Raw genomic sequence first — 18,275 nt, 5'->3', positions numbered from 1 at the left:
GGGGGAAGAGAGAGAACAGAGAGAGTGTAGAGAGAGGAGAGAGAGAACAGAGAGAAAAGGAATATAGAGAGAAAGAGAGAGAGAGAGAGAAAGAGAGAGGGGGGAGGAAGTGGGACAGAGAGACAAAGACAGAAAGAGAGGAGAAAGAGGACAGAGAGACAGAGAGAGACAGAGAGAGATAGGGAGGGAGAGAGAGATAGGGAGGGAGAGAGAAAGGGAAAAGAAAGATAGAGGGATGGGGAGAGGCAGAGAGAGAAAACAGAGAGAAAGAGAGTACAGAGAAAAAAGAAAGAGCGAAAAAGGGGGAAGAGACAGAACAAAGATAGAAAGAGACAGAGAGTGTAGAGAGAAAAAGAGCGACGGAGTCAGAGAGAAAAAGGGGAAGAGAGAGAGAACAGAGAAAGAGTGTAGAGAGATTTAAGCATGTACTTTATTAATTACAACACATCGCTAAAGAAGACATTCACATTTATATCAGAACCTTAAAGCTGTGATTATAAATGATATTACATATAATATAGTGATACATCTATGAGAGTTTATATGATATAATATGATGAAGTACTGGTTATATATGGTTATAACAGTCATTATGCAGATGTATTACAGCTGTGTAAGATGTCGAAGCTAAAGCTGTGGTTAAAGCCCGTCTTCCAGCTGATGTGGATCAGAGCCAAAGTTTCACCAGAGCGGCTGCAGAAACGAAACTGAAACGGCAGCGTTTCGCAAGAATAGAACAAACACATAAATAAATAAACAAATAAGATGCGCCTCACATGATTAATGAAAATGTTGGCGCACACGACTCAACACTGAGGAGAAAATGAGAGAAAAAAACACTTTCCACCTTGTTCCCTTTCCAGTCTCTCACTGTCTCTCAGGGCGAGTAGAGCCAGACTGATTTATCTGTCATCATCACTGAAAAACCCTAATAAAGCGCAGAAACAGCTGAGAGCTGAAAGTGAAGCTCTACCTGGTACTTTAGTCTCTTTGCTCTTCGCTCTGCCCAGCTGTCCTTTAGAGTTCCGTCCACAGGTGAAAACTCGGCCACCTTCACTCACAAACACAGTGTGCTGCTCTCCACACGACACACTCACTATCTGTTCACCAAACGCATTCACCAAGGTCGGGGTGGTGAGAAAGCTGCCCTCAGCTCCGGGTGAGAGGAGCTGACCTCTGGACGCGTCTCCCCAGCAGAACATCCTGAGAGCGCTGCTGAGACTGAGCTGACAGGAGCTGGAGAGGAGATCCGACGAAGAGCTCCAGCGCACGACACCTCCCTGCTGGCCACTACCTGACACTACCTCAGCTGTGATGTAGCTGCTTTAGCGTGCAACGCTATATTTTACACAGTGTTTAGGTGGCGTTTTGAACAGGTTTTACTGTGTAAAATTCTTACAGCTCAACTAAATTTAAATATAATAAATCAAAATTTGGCAGCACACTAGATATCCAAAACATTTGTAGACACGTTTCTTCCGTAACCAAGGACTGAGTTAAGCACTGCAGCAGCACATTTACACCCATCAGCCATAACATCCTTGTTTCTACACTTATTGTCCTTTTTTTCAGGTTCGCTTACTATATAGGTGCACTCTGTAGTTCCACAGTCCATCTGTTTCTCTGCATACTTTATTAGCCACTTTTACCCCGTTCATCAATGGTCAGGACCCCCACAGGACCGCCACAGAGCAGGTATTATTTGAGTGGTGGGACATTCTCAGCAGTGACAGTGACGTGGTGATGGTATGTTAGTGTGTGTTGTGCTGGTGTGAGTGGATCAGACACAGCAGTGCCGCTGGAGTTTTTAAACACCTCAGTGTCACTGCTGGACTGACAGTAGTCCACCAATCAAAAATATCCAGCCAACAGCGTCCTGTGATCACAGATGAAGGACTGGAAGATGACCAACACAAACTGTGGAGCAGCAGATGACTTATTGTTTCTGACTTTACATCTACAAGGTGGACCAACAAGGTAGGAGTGTCTAATAGAGTGGACAGTGAGTGGACACAGTGTTTAAAAACTCCAGCAGCACTGCTGTGTCTGATCCACACTAACACACCACCACGTTAGTGTCACTGCAGAGCTGAGAATGATCTACCACCCAAATAATACCTGCTCTGTGGTGGTCCTGCGGGGGTTCTGACCATTGAAGAACAGGGTGAAAGGGGGCTAACAAAGTATACAGAGAAACAGATGGACTACAGTCTGTAATTGTAGAGCTACAAAGTGCACCTATATAGTAAGTGGAGCTGATAAAATGGACAATGAGCGTAGAAACAAGGAGGTGGTTTTAATGCTATGGTTGATGGGTGTATGACGTCAGTTCATAGCATATATAAAAGCATATAAAAGTAGTTTTAAAATTTACTCATTTTAGGGTTTGCGGAAGAGTATATGATAAAGTATTAGAGATGTCTTACAGAACAGTGACATGTTAAATAAATAAATAAAAAATAATAAAAAATATATATTTAAATTCATTTATTTTTCAGGGAAAGTGGAGAAAGAAGCAGAGAAACACTGCAGTGTGCAGATTAAGGCTACAGCGAAGCACCTTTTAGACAATAAAAATACCATGACGTAATACGTAAAATATATAAAGGACAGTTATAAGCCTTGATGTTATTGAAGATATATATGAATCTAAACTATATATCAGATTTAACGCTGTTTTGCACATGTCTCAGAAAGTTTCGTAAGCTTGCAGCACGCTGTACAGCTGGCCGGAGCGATCACGTTATTTAACATGCAGTTCGATGCCAATTGTTTACGTGAACGGAGGTGCGTCCAGATTCGAAAACTGATTGGGTAAAATGTATGACAATCAAAAATTAAGCGCCAATCAGCGTATTGAAAGGACTGTGCGAGTTCTAACTGGCTGTCACATCTCATTCTAGTGATGTGATTGGCGGAGAGGCGTTGGTTAATCCTCCGTGGGCGGGGTTAGCGCTGGCATACAACCGCCGGAGGTCTTTCATCGCCATTTAGATTAAAAACGAAAATCCGTAAGAAGCGAAGGTAAGTTTGATTTTTTTAAAGCATGGAAGTTAATGGTTGTGAGAAATGTGCTTGTGTGTGCACGCCTACACATGTACACCAACACAAGAGCCAACGGCGTAATTTTTAGATTTAAAAAGGTAAATGAAAGAGCTCGGCCATTTTGCAGGGAGGCGGTGGCTGAATGGGGTGAATGGGAGGATTTTTCCAATCCAAACCGCTTCTGCATTGCAAATTATAGTTCCTTTGTTAAGAATATTATATTGTAATGTTGCAGGGTTAATGAGGGAAACTGGTGCTGTGGTATTTTGGAGAACCAGCGTACGTAGCTGGAGTGTTGCGTCATGCTTGTGTACCAGTCAGTTACCTAATCTCTGTTTTCATGTCTGAGATACAGACACAGAGACGGACTTTAGCTGTAGTTCACGTCTAACGTGATTTACATCGTCTTTTATTATGCTGTTTTTTTCTGACAGTATCACCTGTGTTTAGAGTTGAAGGATCAGCGCTCAAATGAATGTGAATGTAAATGGAAGGCGGTGCCCTGTTGACGCTGCAGCTACAGGCTGCCTGTTATGTGAGGGGCGGTGCTGACTAATTTGCCTGTTTGGCTCAGGATTCGCATCTACAGCCTTGTAGTTCACCTTCAGTGGACATTTTAGTGCTTTTCCCCCCTTTAACACTTCTGACTTAACTACTAAGATCAATCCCGACCCCTTAAAGAAGGGCTAAGAGCAGGGAGACATTAAAGGGGAACTCTACCGATTTTTCACAAATTTCTGCATAATTAAATGATTGACATGTCAACAAAATCATTCATAGTGGTTTGGTGTAAAATGCTCCGTTATAGAGTCGGAATTGTTCAGAGTGGTGGTGATAGGAACCAGACGTCCACCTCTAAAAGCTCCCTCACAGATAGTCATTCTATGAAATGATGATGCTGGTTATGATATAATAGTCCCCAAAGAAAACTTGTTTTATTTAGATCTATGATAATTTTCCCATCATCAACATTACATTAAAAGCGCAGTACATATAGGTTCACTGCTGCTTTTCGGTAGTAAATAAAATGGCTGTGTTTACATTGCAGTGTGTCTATTACCACCACTATAAAGAAATCTGAGTCAGTAAGTTTCTCTGCAAATGAACTCGGAATGACTTTGATTATATCTCAACTACTGAATTATACAGAATTTTTGAAAAATCAGTGGAATTCCCCTTCAAGTATATGGGACAGGGTTAGGAAAATGTGGCAGAAAGGTGGGTTTACTTTTTCAAACCAATCTCCATTTAGCTGGAAAACTCTAGCCAAAAGTCAAGCCTGTCCAATAAGAGGAAAGCTAAAGACTTTATTATTAAGCTTATTGGACTGTCCTTTATTTTTGGTTCACGTTGTCCAGTTTTCTGAGATAACTAGCTTTGAGAAATAAACTCCCCACCCTTTAGTTCACCTGTCTTGCTTTACCTGCTCTAACACGCTTGATTTAGCTCATTATCAAGTCCTTCATGAAGGTGAAATGGGTGTGCGATAGCAGGGAAATACTGAACCGAGCAGGTAAGGGTGAACGATATGATGATACTGTGACGACATGATATTCTTATGACAAATTGCACCAAGCTTTTCTAAGCGTGATGTGGATATTGTAACTCTAACTGACAGCATGTTTAATTAAAAATAGGCCCTACCGGTGCATTGTGTCTGGGCCTATGAAAAAATGTAATGCATACAAAATATTGTGACACTGTATATGGTGAAAATGTTTTAAGGTATTGTGATGTTATATTTATGCCATATCACTATGAGCAGGACTGTTGAACTCCAGGAAAAGGAGCAAAAGAATACTTAACATGTAGCCCAGTGTTTCCCACCATCACTCCTGTAGCCCACCAGCACTGCACAGTTTTGTGTTTTCCAGCTCTAACACACCTGATTCAGGCACGTAGGACACGAAACTGTGCAGTTCATGGAGATTACAAGACTGGAGCAGGGGCCTGCACTATGCCATGTTTATTATTGACACACTGTTGTACGTGCTGTTCCTTTAGATCAGCTGTACATCTAAGCAATCATATGTCTTTCAGAAATTCAAAGTTCTGCTCTCTCCTTTGCTACAAAAGCATTTGTTTGTGATTTGGTAGCTCATTCATGTGGTGGTGCTTTTCTTTTTCAGGGCGCTCCTGGCTTATTTTGAGAGGCTGTGACCTACTTGCTGCTGTCGCGCCTGGATTTGTCTGGTCCGAGGTGTGTTTAAGGGAATTAGTTTGGATCAGCTGTTCAGTACTCCGCGGTCGGTGAGCTATGTCAGTGGCCATGCTTGTGCGACTGGCCACGCATGGCGGGTCCCGGATGTGCCGCAGGGTCGTGCTGAAGACCACCCGGGCAGTGCAGGACGACCCGAGGCGAATGGTCCACAGCCCGTCGGAAACTCGCTCCAGCAACTCCCGCTTTGACCCGGACAGCAGCGGCCGCCCCACCACCTGGGACTCTTTTGGAATTTGGGACAACCGCATAGATGAGCCCATCCTGCTCCCTCCCAGCATCCGGTACGGAAAACCCATCCCCAAAGTCAGCTTGTCCAAGGTGGGGTACGCCTCACAGATCGGCCAGCGCAAAGAGAACGAGGACCGCTACCAGCTATCGCAGTTGACCGACAGCATCCTGTATTTTGCTGTGTTTGATGGGCACGGGGGAGCAGAGGCTGCTGACTTTTGCCACAAATACATGGAGCAGCATATTAAGTAAGTGGTTTTTTTGTGGTAATGAATGTGCTTACTGTGGAATAAGAGGTCTGTTGGCAGAGCTAATGTTGACAACATAATTATTTTGCCATACACTACTGTTCCAAAGTTTGGGATCATTATTTTTTAATAATATTAAGCCAACTTGATTTTAGATACATGTATAAAATGATTCTAACATGGTAGTCCTGTACAGCTTCACAGATTTTAAATGAGTATTAGAAAGTTGAGAAGCTGTGTTTATATATATAATATGCAGAATGCCTTATATTTCAAAGCACATCTCAAAGTATTTTTGGTGTTTAGAGGTGGGCAATCACATTACATCACAATATACTTTTCTGAGCATGTCTTAGAAACTGTCAATACGCAGAACAACTGCAAAAAGAGAGCACAATTAGTCATGTTTAATTGGATTTAGTGCAGTGCAATATGTAAAATGTTGGAAAAAATTGTGTATCCATAGTTTTCGATAGTATTTTTTCAATGAGGCACTTCTGCTTCTTACTGTCTGTTCCAGCTTATCAAACCAAGTTCTTTAAAATATGTATAAGAGTTATATATATACTCTCATATATATATGAGAGTTCTATTCTGTAGCCCTGCACTGGATTCTTGGTACTGATTTTAATGAATGTGTTGTAGAGATCTTGTGGCAGAGGAGGACAACTTGGAGCTGGTCCTGACAAAAGCGTTTCTCAATGTGGACAAAGCGTTAGCAAGGCACCTTCACTTCACTGCAGATGGTAGGTTCCCTCGTTGTAGACTTTAGTAGGCGAGGTGGGGTGGGGAGTGTGGGGGGCTTTTGTCAGGGTGAGAGGTTGGTGTGGTTAGTTTGCTAACTAGGTTACTGTGCTATGAAAACAGACCTCACACAGTGTCATAGTGGTTTGTCATCTCCATTTAGCTGTACTGTAGATTTCTCAGACGCTATGCCAAGAGAAATTCTGTGACCCCAAATAATATCACTTTTAGGTGTTATCAGCTTTTGTGTTACTGATATAGCTGAATCTGTTCAGCCACTGCCTGTAATTCTGCTGAGTGAAATGTTCTGGCTGACCTTTTTATTGGGTTAAATCTGCCTTATTGCTGTTAACTATAGTTAATTTAGATTTAAATTACCTTATTTCAAAATCCTTTTTTTAATGCACATAAGTAAAATCATAAAAATATACAGTACTGGTTAAAAGTCTTGGGCATCTGAGACAATTATATGTAAAGCCATTAATTGTTCCAAAAAACCCACTAACACTAGAATAAATACCAATAAATAAATAAATAAACAGTAATTAGTGAGTTTATTATGTTAATAAACTCTATTGGAGTGTCTTAACTACAACCCCAATTCCAAAAAAGTTGGGACGCTGTGTAAAATGTAAATAAATGTAAATAAAAACAGAATGCAGTGTTTTGCAAATCACATAGACCCATATTTTATTCACAATAGAACATGCAGCACATATCAGATGCTGAAAGTGAGACATTTTACCATTTCATGAAAAACATTAACTCATGTAGAACTTGATGGCAGAAGTGCATCTTAAAAAAGTTGGGACAGGGGCAACAAAAGGCTCGAAAAGTAGGTGGTACTCATAAAAAACAGCTGGAGGAGCATTTTAGAGAGGCAGAGTCTCTCAGAAGCAAAGATGGGCAAAGGTTCACCAATCAGCAAAAAACTGTCTAAAAATTGTGGAAGAATTTCAGAAAAATGTAAAATTGCGAAAACTTTAGATGTCCCACTATCTAGAGTACATAATATCATCAAAAGATTCAGAGATTCTGGAGAAATCCCTGTACACAAGGGACAAGGCCAATGGTAAATATTGGATGCTCCTGATCTTCGGGCCCTTAGGCAGCACTGCACTGAAAACAGGCATGATCCTGTACTGGAAATCACTGCATGGGCTCAGGAACACTTCCAGAAATCATTGTCTGTGAACACAGTTTGCTGTGCAAAGAAGAAGCCATATGTCAACCCGATCCAGGAACGCCGCCGTCTTCTCTGGGCCAAAGCTCATTTAAATGGACTGAGGCAAAATGGAAAACTGTTCTGTGGTCGGATGAATCAAAATTTGAATTTCTTTTTGGAAACCACGGATGCCGTGTCCTGCGGACTCAAAAGGTGAGGGACCATCCAGCTTGTTATCAGTGCACAGTTCAAAAGCCTGCATGTCTAATGGTATGGGGTTGCATTAGTGCCTATGGCGTGGGCAGCTTACACATCTGGAAAGGCACTATCAATGCTGAACAGTATATAGAGGTTTTAGAACAACATATGCTCCCATCCAGACAGCGTCTCTTTCAGGGAAGGCCTTGCATATTTCAGCAAGACAATGCTAAACCGCATACTGCATCCATCACAACAGCATGGCTTCGCAGAAGAAGAGTCTGGGTGCTGAACTGGTCTGCCTGCAGTCCAGACCTTTCACTAATAGAGAACATTTGATGCATCATGAAATGAAAAATCTGGCAAAGAAGACCCAGAACTGTTGAGCAGCTAGAATCCTACATCAGAAAAGAATGGGAAAACATTCCTCTCCCAAAACTCCAGCAATTGGTCTCCTCATTTCCCAGACATTTACAGACTGATGTTAAAAGAAGAGGGGATGCTACACAATTGTAGACACGGCCCTGTCCCAGCTTTTTTGAGATGCGTTGCTGCCATCAAGTTCTAAATGAGTTAATGTTTTTCATGAAATGGCAAAATGTCTCACTTTCAACATCTGATTTGTGTTCTGTGTTCTATTGTGAATAAAATATGGGTCTATGAAATTTGCAAATCATTGCATTCTGTTTTTATTTACATTTTACACAGCTATCTTAGCTATCTTGTTCCCTGCTGTTGATACTTAGTAGCTGCCAGATAACAACAGACACAGCTTGGGCTCAAATAAGCAAACATTACTCAGTGCTTCCCTGTAAACATGCCTTTCATTAGCTCCTCCTGCATTCTTGATACATTGTCAGAATGAGGCTGTCCTTTTAAATCAGGTTTGCAAGTGCTAGAATCAGCTGTGCTAGTGTGTTTTACAGGCAAGAACACATTTACTGCTGAAAAGTAGACTTTTGCACAGTACTGTATCTTTAAATCTGCATGGTCATGCCTAAGCCGAGATTGTCTTAGTTCTGTATTTGGGTTCACATAATTTTCCCTGGCTGTAACCCTTTATTTACCAGTGCAGTGATTAATAAATAGTGTATATCCACAGTGAAAGACCAAGCTTTGAGCAAAAAACTGAAACTTGTAGACCTACAGAATTAGAAGCTCTGTAGTTCCAAACAAAGCTTAGATAAATTTGACACCAGCCATGTCACTCTTTTACTGTGTGGCCCATTCATGGGTCCTGGTGCGTTCAATGTACAATCTTGCCCTGTGTGTGTGTGCGTGTTATCTATGACAGCTGCGGACCCAGCTAAGAACCGATAAATGCGGCAGCTCTGCGCTACCTTTTTGGAAGGAGAGGGGCTAGATCTGTCCAGCGGGTCCCTGCGTGGACTTCTGGAAGGTTCCTTAACTTTCTCACCCTTTCTTTCTAAATCTCTCTCTCCTCTCTCTAGCTACCTCCTGTTCCTTCACACATGCTTACTAAACGGTTAGATCACTCATGTCGACAAAAGTTGTGAACAAGTTTTCCTGTCCATGTGCCACAGCAACAAAATTAATTTAGAGAATTACTTTTATATCTGGATGGTACGGAGATGGTACTGAGAATGCTCGACAAGGTAGCTTTCTTATTTTTAATTTTTATGAGTTTTCTTGTTTCTTTGTTGAGGTAAATGTCATTACTAAGCCTCAATAAATGGTCTTTCTGCACCTCAGTACTTTACTATTGATGCAACGGCACTGTCCCCAAAAGTAAATAAAGAACACAATATGAAGTGGTTTCTTGCTATCATTTTGCTCAGCTGACAAAATATGCAGTGTAAACTACTGCCAAATTTGTTAGAAAAATAATGCAAGTATGGAAAAACCTTTCTGAAGGTTCTTTGAGGCTGTAAAAGCAGTGGCTTTTTACCTGTTTAATGCTTAAACTGTTTCCTTGCTGTGTGGTAATTTTTCCATTTCTGCTAGTTCTGACTCCTTGGGCAGCTGGCATTTTCCCCCAGGCCCTTTTCCTGTTCATTTGCGGTTTGGCATGCTTGTATTTTTGTTCATACTCTTTTTCTTCATTCACTCTCTCATCACTAGGCCCCCAAAATACTGTTTTTCCCTGCATGTTTTTCTCGACTATTCTTGATCATCCTCTCTTTTGGAAATTTCCCAAAGAATCAACACCACCTCTCCTTCTTCATCATTCTTTGGAGTACAGCGAAGCTGTGTGTCTGTATGTGTGAGAGAAAGTATCCCATAAAGAGTGTAAATACAGTCTGTGTTCTTGAAATAATTACTGCTTTGTCTAGAAACACTGATGTGTGATATTCTTTGTATGTTGTGTTGGTGTGTATGTGTGCACTGCAATAGTTTATGCATGGCAAAATATACATTATGAATCCCCCTCAGCACAGTGTGATTTGTATTATCCTTGACTGCTGTAACGCATTGGCCTTCTCTCTGGTGCTTTGCAGCCTCGGTGCTAAGTTCGGGCACCACTGCTACAGTGGCTTTGCTGAGAGACGGCTTTGAGCTGGTGGTGGCCAGTGTGGGGGACAGCCGGGCCATGCTCTGCCGGAAGGGCAAAGCTGTAAAGCTCACAGTGGACCACACTCCAGAGAGAAAGGACGAGAAAGAGAGGTGAGGGGTGGCTAGTGGCTCCACAAAGCACATTCGGAGTCTATTACAGCTAAGGGTGGGGGTGTGGCAGAAATGTAACATCAGGATACATGATTACATTTTCATAATACACAGTATGAAACTCTGCAGTGCAGGTGGACTATGGAATAAGGCTGGAAAATACTGAGCTGTTCTGGTCTCTGTGTATTTTGTTGTTTTCCAACAAGTTGTTCTACCACACCTGATCCAACTAAACAGCTAATTAAAAGCCCTTCCCAAGTTGACATGGGTGTGTTGGAGAAGGAAGACACTACTGTGCACTCCAGGATGCATGATGTTGCCATACGGCAACAATTACTTCATCTCAATGTTATAAAAAGCAGTAATATAAAATCTGTTTTCCTATTTAATTGTGAAAAAAGGATATTTTACTTTGAAAGGACAAACACTTCATGACTTCATATGACCAGGAATTCGTATTATGATAGTTATTACAATACATTCAAAATACCAATTGAAATTGTGTTTCCAATATTTGTAAATACTGGGTCATACATTTCACTAAGTATACGGTGAGTTTGTTTGTTCTTGTTTTCAATAAAAGGATGTTTTTAGAGAATAATTAGATTTTATGGTGCTTTGGTACGATTTGCCATATGGCAACAATTTACCAAATACCCCACTTAATTTTTAGAAATAAATCTTTATTTTTCAAATATTTCCATTATTTAAGCAATTTTAAATAACCAAAATACGTTAAAGCATTTTTATCATGTGTAAGTAATAATTTATGCAATAGAGGGTTAAAGCAGAATGCTGTAGTGTCTACACAGTTATAGATAGCCCTGAGCTGCTGAGACAGTTGTCTTTTTCCTGGCCTTTGCTATTTTACTATATGTTATTTTACATTCAAATGTTCTTTGCTGCGTTTTCTCCGCTGAGGACATAAATGCTGTTGGGCAGCTTTAATTCAGTGGATGAAACTTATGATCTGTGAAGTGCAGGCCACAAACTTTCTGTCCAGACTTGTAGAACTTCTTTGTATAACTTCTCCCTGCTTATCCATGTTTTACAGGATTCGTAAAAGTGGGGGCTATGTGACCTGGAACAGCCTGGGTCAGCCTCACGTCAACGGCAGATTGGCCATGACACGGAGCATCGGAGATTTCGACCTCAAAAATGCAGGGGTCATCGCAGAGCCGGAGACCAAACGCATGACAGTGAGTAGCCTCTCTGTGCTTGTTTTATACAGCTGTACTAGGCTTTAGTGATGTTCATCAGTTACGCCAGTTTATGCTGCTCTGTCCAGCTGCATCACGTCCATGACTCCTTTCTCGCCCTGACCACGGATGGCATCAACTTCATCATGAACAGCCAGGAGATCTGTGATGTCATCAACCAGTGCCACGACCCCAAAGAGGCAGCACAGCGGCTCTCTGAACAGGTGCAGTGGTTTAGGGGGGTCGACCCATTTAAGCTCTGGTTAATATCATGTATTGTAGGTTGATGTCAGTGTGGGGAGGAAGCATTAAAAATAGCTCTATTATTCACAGTTATGTGTTATTCATAGCTGTGTATATGTGTGACATTGAATATATGTTAATATGTATATGAATATATGTATATGTTGACATGCTCTTTTCATTTGTATAAATTATTTTATGGTAGACTTTGCCAAGAATGGAGATATGCACATGAAATGTAGGCATTATGTAAGTTTTCAATTACACCTTTATTAAGACTAATACTCAGTATTAGTATTGTGATAGGAAAAATAAATGCCTTATGTATTTGTGGAGGGCCAAAGCTGCTGCTATAATGTGGTTATTTTTTTATTTTATCGAACATTCATCACTGTATTCTCTGTGTTAGCAGACCTTAATCAAGGAATAATCCCTGAAATGTTGTAGAGAGCATCAGTAGTTCAAATGTAATGACTTACCAAATGCATTTTTCCATACCACTAATTTTAAGGCAAAAATCAAGACCATGCACACTTTTAAAGCATCTGCAAGCCTAAAATTATGCACCTTTGCAGTATTACATGGATTGACCTCTGAGCCAGTTACATGTAGTACTCTCTTATACAAATAGATTATCAACAGTATTTTTTTGTAATTTGGAAAGCACTAAGAAGATGTGATGTTTTATTCACACACATTGAATTTCCCCACACCATTTGTATAGAAAGCTCTATTCTTCAACATCTAACAGATTCTCTGTCTCTCTCAGGCCCTGCAGTATGGAGCTGAGGACAACAGCACGATCATTGTGGTGCCATTTGGTGCGTGGGGCAAAGAGAAAAGCTCTGATGTCAGATTCTCCTTCAGCCGCAGCTTCGTGTCCAGTGGCCGCTGGGCGTAGGGGCCGAATAGGAAGAAAAAGACAAATGAGTGGGCCAGGTGGGAGGGCGATCCTAGTCGGATCCGACTAATGTGCAATACTTTCAGTCCATGGTGTTAAGGGAACAGGAAAAAGAAACGCATCCAGCATTCATCCCCAAAACCAATCATTTGGAGACATAGGTCTGTTGAGAAACAGCAAAATGACTTGCTGTTGTACTGCATCAGGTCTCATTGGCATTATATACATTCTGTTAATGTGCATTGGGGCACAAATGAACTGCTTTCGTGAGGGAAAACAGCACTTCCTAAAACCTGCACACTAGCCGGTACTGCTGCAGCCATGGTTGAACAAGGCCATGTTTTTTGGCAAACAGGCGGTTCATTGTACTTTGCTGTATAAATGGTTGCCTCAGTTTTACCTCAGAACACTTTTTAATTCTATGTATTTTAGAATTGTGACTTGAACACAGTTGTAGATAAGTTGTTGTTTCTTTCAGCAATTTCAAGCACATTCAGTGGGTCAAATTGAGGTTTCTGTTATAAAATGGATAAAAATGATAGCACTTTTAATACTGATGGTCCACTTTAGACACCCATTTCTTTGGATGTCTAGTATTTCAATGACTTCAAACACTGCTCACTTAATTTAACATCTGAAACATCCCAGACTATTGCTCCTACATAAAACTGATGAGGATGTTTCTCTGATAATAATGCTTTAATGATGTGTTGAGGGATGGTTTAGTCCTGCACTGTACTTGGATACATTTTCCCATCTCTGGCCAAATGTACATGAATTTTGGTTGGCTTTCTTTGCTTGACAGTTCAGCAAATTGTCTTTTGACTTCTGTAGGTACAACAAGCATCAAATATGTGTGCACTGTATTTAGTTTGATTGTGGTATTTTACTTGCATCCATCCTTAACTTACTCCTTAAATATGAACAAACACTCTAGTATTGCACTTACCTGGGGGCAGCTGATGATAACTTGGCTTGTCCAATGCATGATAGCACTGAGGTCATCCTGACTGTTCAAAGCAATTCTCCCTGTGCCATCCTACCAGGACCTTTCTGCTGCAATGCTTTTGGAAAACCAGTCTGAACCTCTTTATTTCCTGTGGACCACTGTTATGTTTAGTGAACTGATCTGCTCATCTAGTGCCTTTTGTCTTAATGGTCTCCTTTTGTTACGCAAGCACAGTGATTATGGTTCGGGACATTACCGTGGACTTCTAGGAACAAGACGCTATGACTTGAGCTCGCTCATTAGTAATACACAGATGTTAAGCTTTGTTGGGCTTGTATGCAATGGTCCCCTCAAGTGCATTTGGAACAGGTATGGTTTTGTATTACATGTTTTGTAAATAATCATATTTATATATTTTGATGTACCAGAGAAATACCTGTTATATATATATGTATATACACACTGTTGTATAGTTGTAGAAGTGTATCAGCCTTTATTAAAGTGTATGAGACTTTAAAAAGGAGGCATTTCTTCCAGATTGGGACCCTCTCGTGTGAACATGATAGCAGATTTTGGATCTAAAACGCTTCCATAATACCTTTTCTGTACTGTAGTCAGCTTTAGGAGCCAGAAATATGTGACCTTGGAATGTGAGCATCTCAACTCGAGGTGTATTCAAAGATGAGTCTTTTTTACGTGTTTCTGGAATTTTTTTTTTAGAAATTGCTGTTAATAAGGACTGCTGAGCAGCGTTTTGTGTTATTTCAGACATTTGTTTTCCTTTCCTGCTCTTTTCTTTTTTTCCTCTTGAAACCCAAAGTCTGGTATCTGGTGAAATGAGATGTGCCGAAGCTGGAGAGTCCTTTTTGTACAGTTTGTGTTTGTCCTGCTCTAATTTATTCCCTTTTATGTTTTGATAATGGTCAAGCCCTTTTATGAGCTTGAGTGTCTCAAACCAAGAAATATGTGAAACTGTGTATGATTCTGGGCCTCATGCTAGCTCTGAAATCAATGTGAACATTTTATGAAGAATGTAAATGGAATACTTCTGCTTCTCCACTGATGCATGATTTGTTTTCTTTTGTTGACTGTGATATATTTCCTTCACCTGAAGTCATTATACTACAGAAATGTGTTTTTGTGAAATAAAGCTTGAGCAGAAACAGGTTTGTAGAATCATTTTTCTTATTGCTTTGTGCTTTTACCATTTTCATTAGTTTAAATTAAGGTTTCACTGAAAGATCCTAAACATAGTCGATGGCAAATGCAAATTTCAGACTCCAGACATCCCTGCTGGAAAAAAAAATCACAGAAACCATTAGAAGTTGGTGGTGTCCAGTAGTCAGTAATGGTATTTGTGTTTTCCTGATGGGTTGATATCACAGTCTAAAGGATTTTAATGGGTTAACAGGTGTTCTGGGACTGATTATAGTTGCATTTGATGGTTTCCTGAAGGGATCTAAAGTTGTCCTACAGGAAACTAGCGGTCTCTAATGGTATCTTTCAGCCAATTCCCATTAACAAAACCATCAGCAGGGATGTCATGCCTCAGGGACAACAATTACGGGGGAAATATTGTATATTTGATTTCTCTGCATGAAGGCTAGCTGACTTTAGCTACTTCCATATTGTACTACTGAGTTAAGCTTTAACATAGCAAAAAGAAGAATAATTCAGTAATTTATATTCTATACTGGTTACAATTACAGATTACGAGTTATTCAGTCCTGGATTCTAAATTAAACATTTTTATAGGGGGGGTTGTTTTGTGCCAAAGCCTAGCCAGAGTCGGTTTATGAGGAGCCTGGCCTCTTCTTATTTCCCCCATTAAATCAAAAACAGGACACCAAAATGTCAGGGGGCGCCCGCAAGCGAGTTCTTAATATATGGAGTAAATGAAGGTCAACGGCTAAAAACAAAAAGTTAAAATAGGCTCTTATCACTCGCCCAGAACTTTCCTTTGATTTTAGAACGTAGATGGATGTATTTCACAAAAAAAGCAAAGAAAACTCAACTGTATTTTTCCTTTTTTCTACAGCAAACAGGTTTTGGGCAGCAGAACACTAGCATTACTGCTACTGAGTGCTGTGTTATGCTGTTCTGTGTTCAGGAATTGAATCAGTTCTTCTATATAAAATTGTTTAAGCACTTAAAAACTATGAATTTGCTCAGCCATATTAACAGAGAACCTTTAGAGAGGAGGATTACCACTCTAATGTCTTCCGGGTTTCTCAAACACTAGAGGGCGCTCCCTCCCTAACCCAAAATGAATGGGTTGATAGGGAGCATTTGAGCAAAATCATAGCTTAAACATTTTTCATATAAAAATTAATAAATAATTTTTATAAATAATACAATTATTTCCTGAACACAGAAGAGCATAAAACATTTCAGCACTGCTGTATTTTGAAGAGCTTTCGAACTCCAGTTACAGGAGTTTAAAATGGCGCCTCATGTACGTTCATGACGTCAGTGAGCACGAACAGCCAATGAGCTGTTTCACGTGTTTCAGGAAAATAAGGCAGGAGTAATCGAATCCACTGCCCGCAGGGTGTAGGTAATCTACCTCATTAGCGCACTGAAGGATGAAGTGCACAATATACAGGGTGTCCCAAAAAAAATGGACATCATTTGAGATGTGAGTATCTGAGTAACTACATGTCCTGGCAAACGAAATTAAATAGCCTTCATGTTGAACAATACAAGATTTATTTATCAAAATTCAAACAAGAAATTCAGAGGGATGTCGATTTTATAACCGATTTCGCAGCTTCACAAATGTAATATCTTCCAATACTGGTGGTCGTCCAGATCCCTTTGCCCTGCACAGACAGCCTTCCTCTTTGAAGTTTTTGTGCCATGTCCAAATCTGCTTTCCAGTTGGTGCAGTTTATTGAATTTTCTCGAAAGTGCACACTGCACACTCTTGTTTGACTGTGTTCGAGCATATTCTAACACACAAAATGCCTTTTCATTTCTAGTGGACGCCATTCTTCAACCTGAAAAAAAAAACTTGGTTAGTTTTTACACATTTTGTTACAATTTGAGATCATTTGATGGAGAATTGGCTGTTATTAGACTACGAAATGATGTCATTTTTTTTGGGACACCCTGTATAAATGTAGAAATACATAAATGCATAGATGTATTATGTGTTTATCTCCCATTTATTTATTAATGTATATGTTTTTGCTTTTATTTTATTTCATTTGAAGACGTTTGTTCTTTCATAGTTTTGATCTTTGTCCTTTGTGTTTCTGGTTGGTTTCATTACCGCTTACATCTGCTTAGGTGCAGGTGCATATTTTACTAAGCTCAACATAAAGACAAGTTTGTGTGGCACAACCCAGTTTGATTTAGTTATGTGTAAACCTGAACATAGTAAACACCCACATTAACTAGCCTATGTTTAAACTTAGTACAGCTGCTGCAGCCGGTGTCAGTTCTTTGACGTTAGATACAACAATATTGTGCATTACTGTTTGAGTCCAGCAGGGGGGGCTGCTGCAGAATGTAACTGATGATCACCGAGGAGGTTCGGGCCTCAATCGTAAAGGAGCACATACCATGTTTAAGGTTTATATGCAGCTGGATTTTCATTTATACCATAAGCTGACCAGAGCCTCCAGCTGTGACTCTCAAACACTGTGTTTTAAATCAGCACATGCTCAAAATGTTGAATAATCTGCTGTGTCATTTTACAGAGCAACACCTTGTTTTAAATTAGGTTTATATTTGGGAAAAATCAGTTATAAAAGGGTTCAATGAATATCTGTTTCATAACCACCTGTCCTGGTGTTTTGAAAATGAATGAATCATATGATCATACTTCCTCATGACCTTTATTTACACTTGCTCTACCTCCCGTCTAACCTGCCTTTATTTACAGTAGGCAGAGAGTCAACCACGCCAATGGACTCTCACACACGCAAAGCAATAAGGGCATGGTCATTACTAAGTGAATTAGATACTGAGAGTACAGATGTTGATCTTTTGTCTTCTTGATTGGTGCTGCCGTGTAAGACAGCTAATTGATTTTTAGGTGAAAAAATCCAAGAATTATCAATTCAAGAATTTATACACTGGTTTCTTTTGTCACTAATCTCTCAACGTAAGTTTTAAAATGTGGCTGTGACTTCCAGACATCCTGGGTCATCTGCTGGTCAATATATGTGATATGAAAGAATGAACAGAATTGTGCCAAAGAAATTGACATTAAATGATATCTGACATTGAAATTGACATTAACTAATATATCATGGCAGTCAACACTAAAAAGGTGCACTATTATAGTGGATGGAAGAAATGGATTCTGTAGATGGCGTTGTATTCACAAGAAATATATGACAGTATGCCTCTTCCCATTACTTATAAATTCACCAGAATCCTCCCGCACCATTAAGACATGGCTATAAATAGTGGCATCAGACCCACATCATTCAAAGCAGTTGCTTTTTCTGAGGACAGTTCAGTTCACCATTGTAGACTTTGTGGAGTGGTGGTATTTCT

General features: G+C 40.1%; 2 protein-coding genes across 2 annotated transcripts in view; one reads left to right on the top strand and one right to left on the bottom strand.

The window, feature by feature from the left end:
* LOC118811086 (probable E3 ubiquitin-protein ligase HERC4) overlaps positions 1-1,274 on the bottom strand; it is a 43,913-nt gene extending 42,639 nt beyond the window's left edge. The window contains exon 1 of the mRNA XM_036575295.1: positions 974-1,274. Within this exon, the coding sequence (XP_036431188.1) occupies positions 974-1,202 (229 nt within the window). The 5' untranslated portion in view covers positions 1,203-1,274. The remainder of the gene's footprint in view (positions 1-973) is intronic.
* Positions 1,275-2,942: 1,668 nt separating this feature from the next.
* On the top strand, positions 2,943-14,460 carry ppm1k (protein phosphatase, Mg2+/Mn2+ dependent, 1K). Its single transcript, XM_036574973.1, has 7 exons — positions 2,943-3,024; positions 5,175-5,742; positions 6,388-6,488; positions 10,309-10,474; positions 11,529-11,673; positions 11,763-11,897; positions 12,686-14,460. Exons 2-7 carry the CDS (start codon positions 5,303-5,305, stop codon positions 12,815-12,817), a joined length of 1,119 nt encoding a protein of 372 aa, XP_036430866.1. The 5' UTR covers positions 2,943-3,024; positions 5,175-5,302; the 3' UTR covers positions 12,818-14,460.
* The last annotated feature ends 3,815 nt before the right edge of the window (positions 14,461-18,275 follow it).

The sequence above is a fragment of the Colossoma macropomum genome, unplaced genomic scaffold, assembly GCF_904425465.1.
Source record: "Colossoma macropomum unplaced genomic scaffold, Colossoma_macropomum, whole genome shotgun sequence".
Lineage (NCBI taxonomy): Eukaryota > Metazoa > Chordata > Actinopteri > Characiformes > Serrasalmidae > Colossoma > Colossoma macropomum.
The sequence above is the reverse complement of the archived record's forward strand: the minus strand, read 5'-3'. Positions and strand labels throughout refer to the sequence as shown.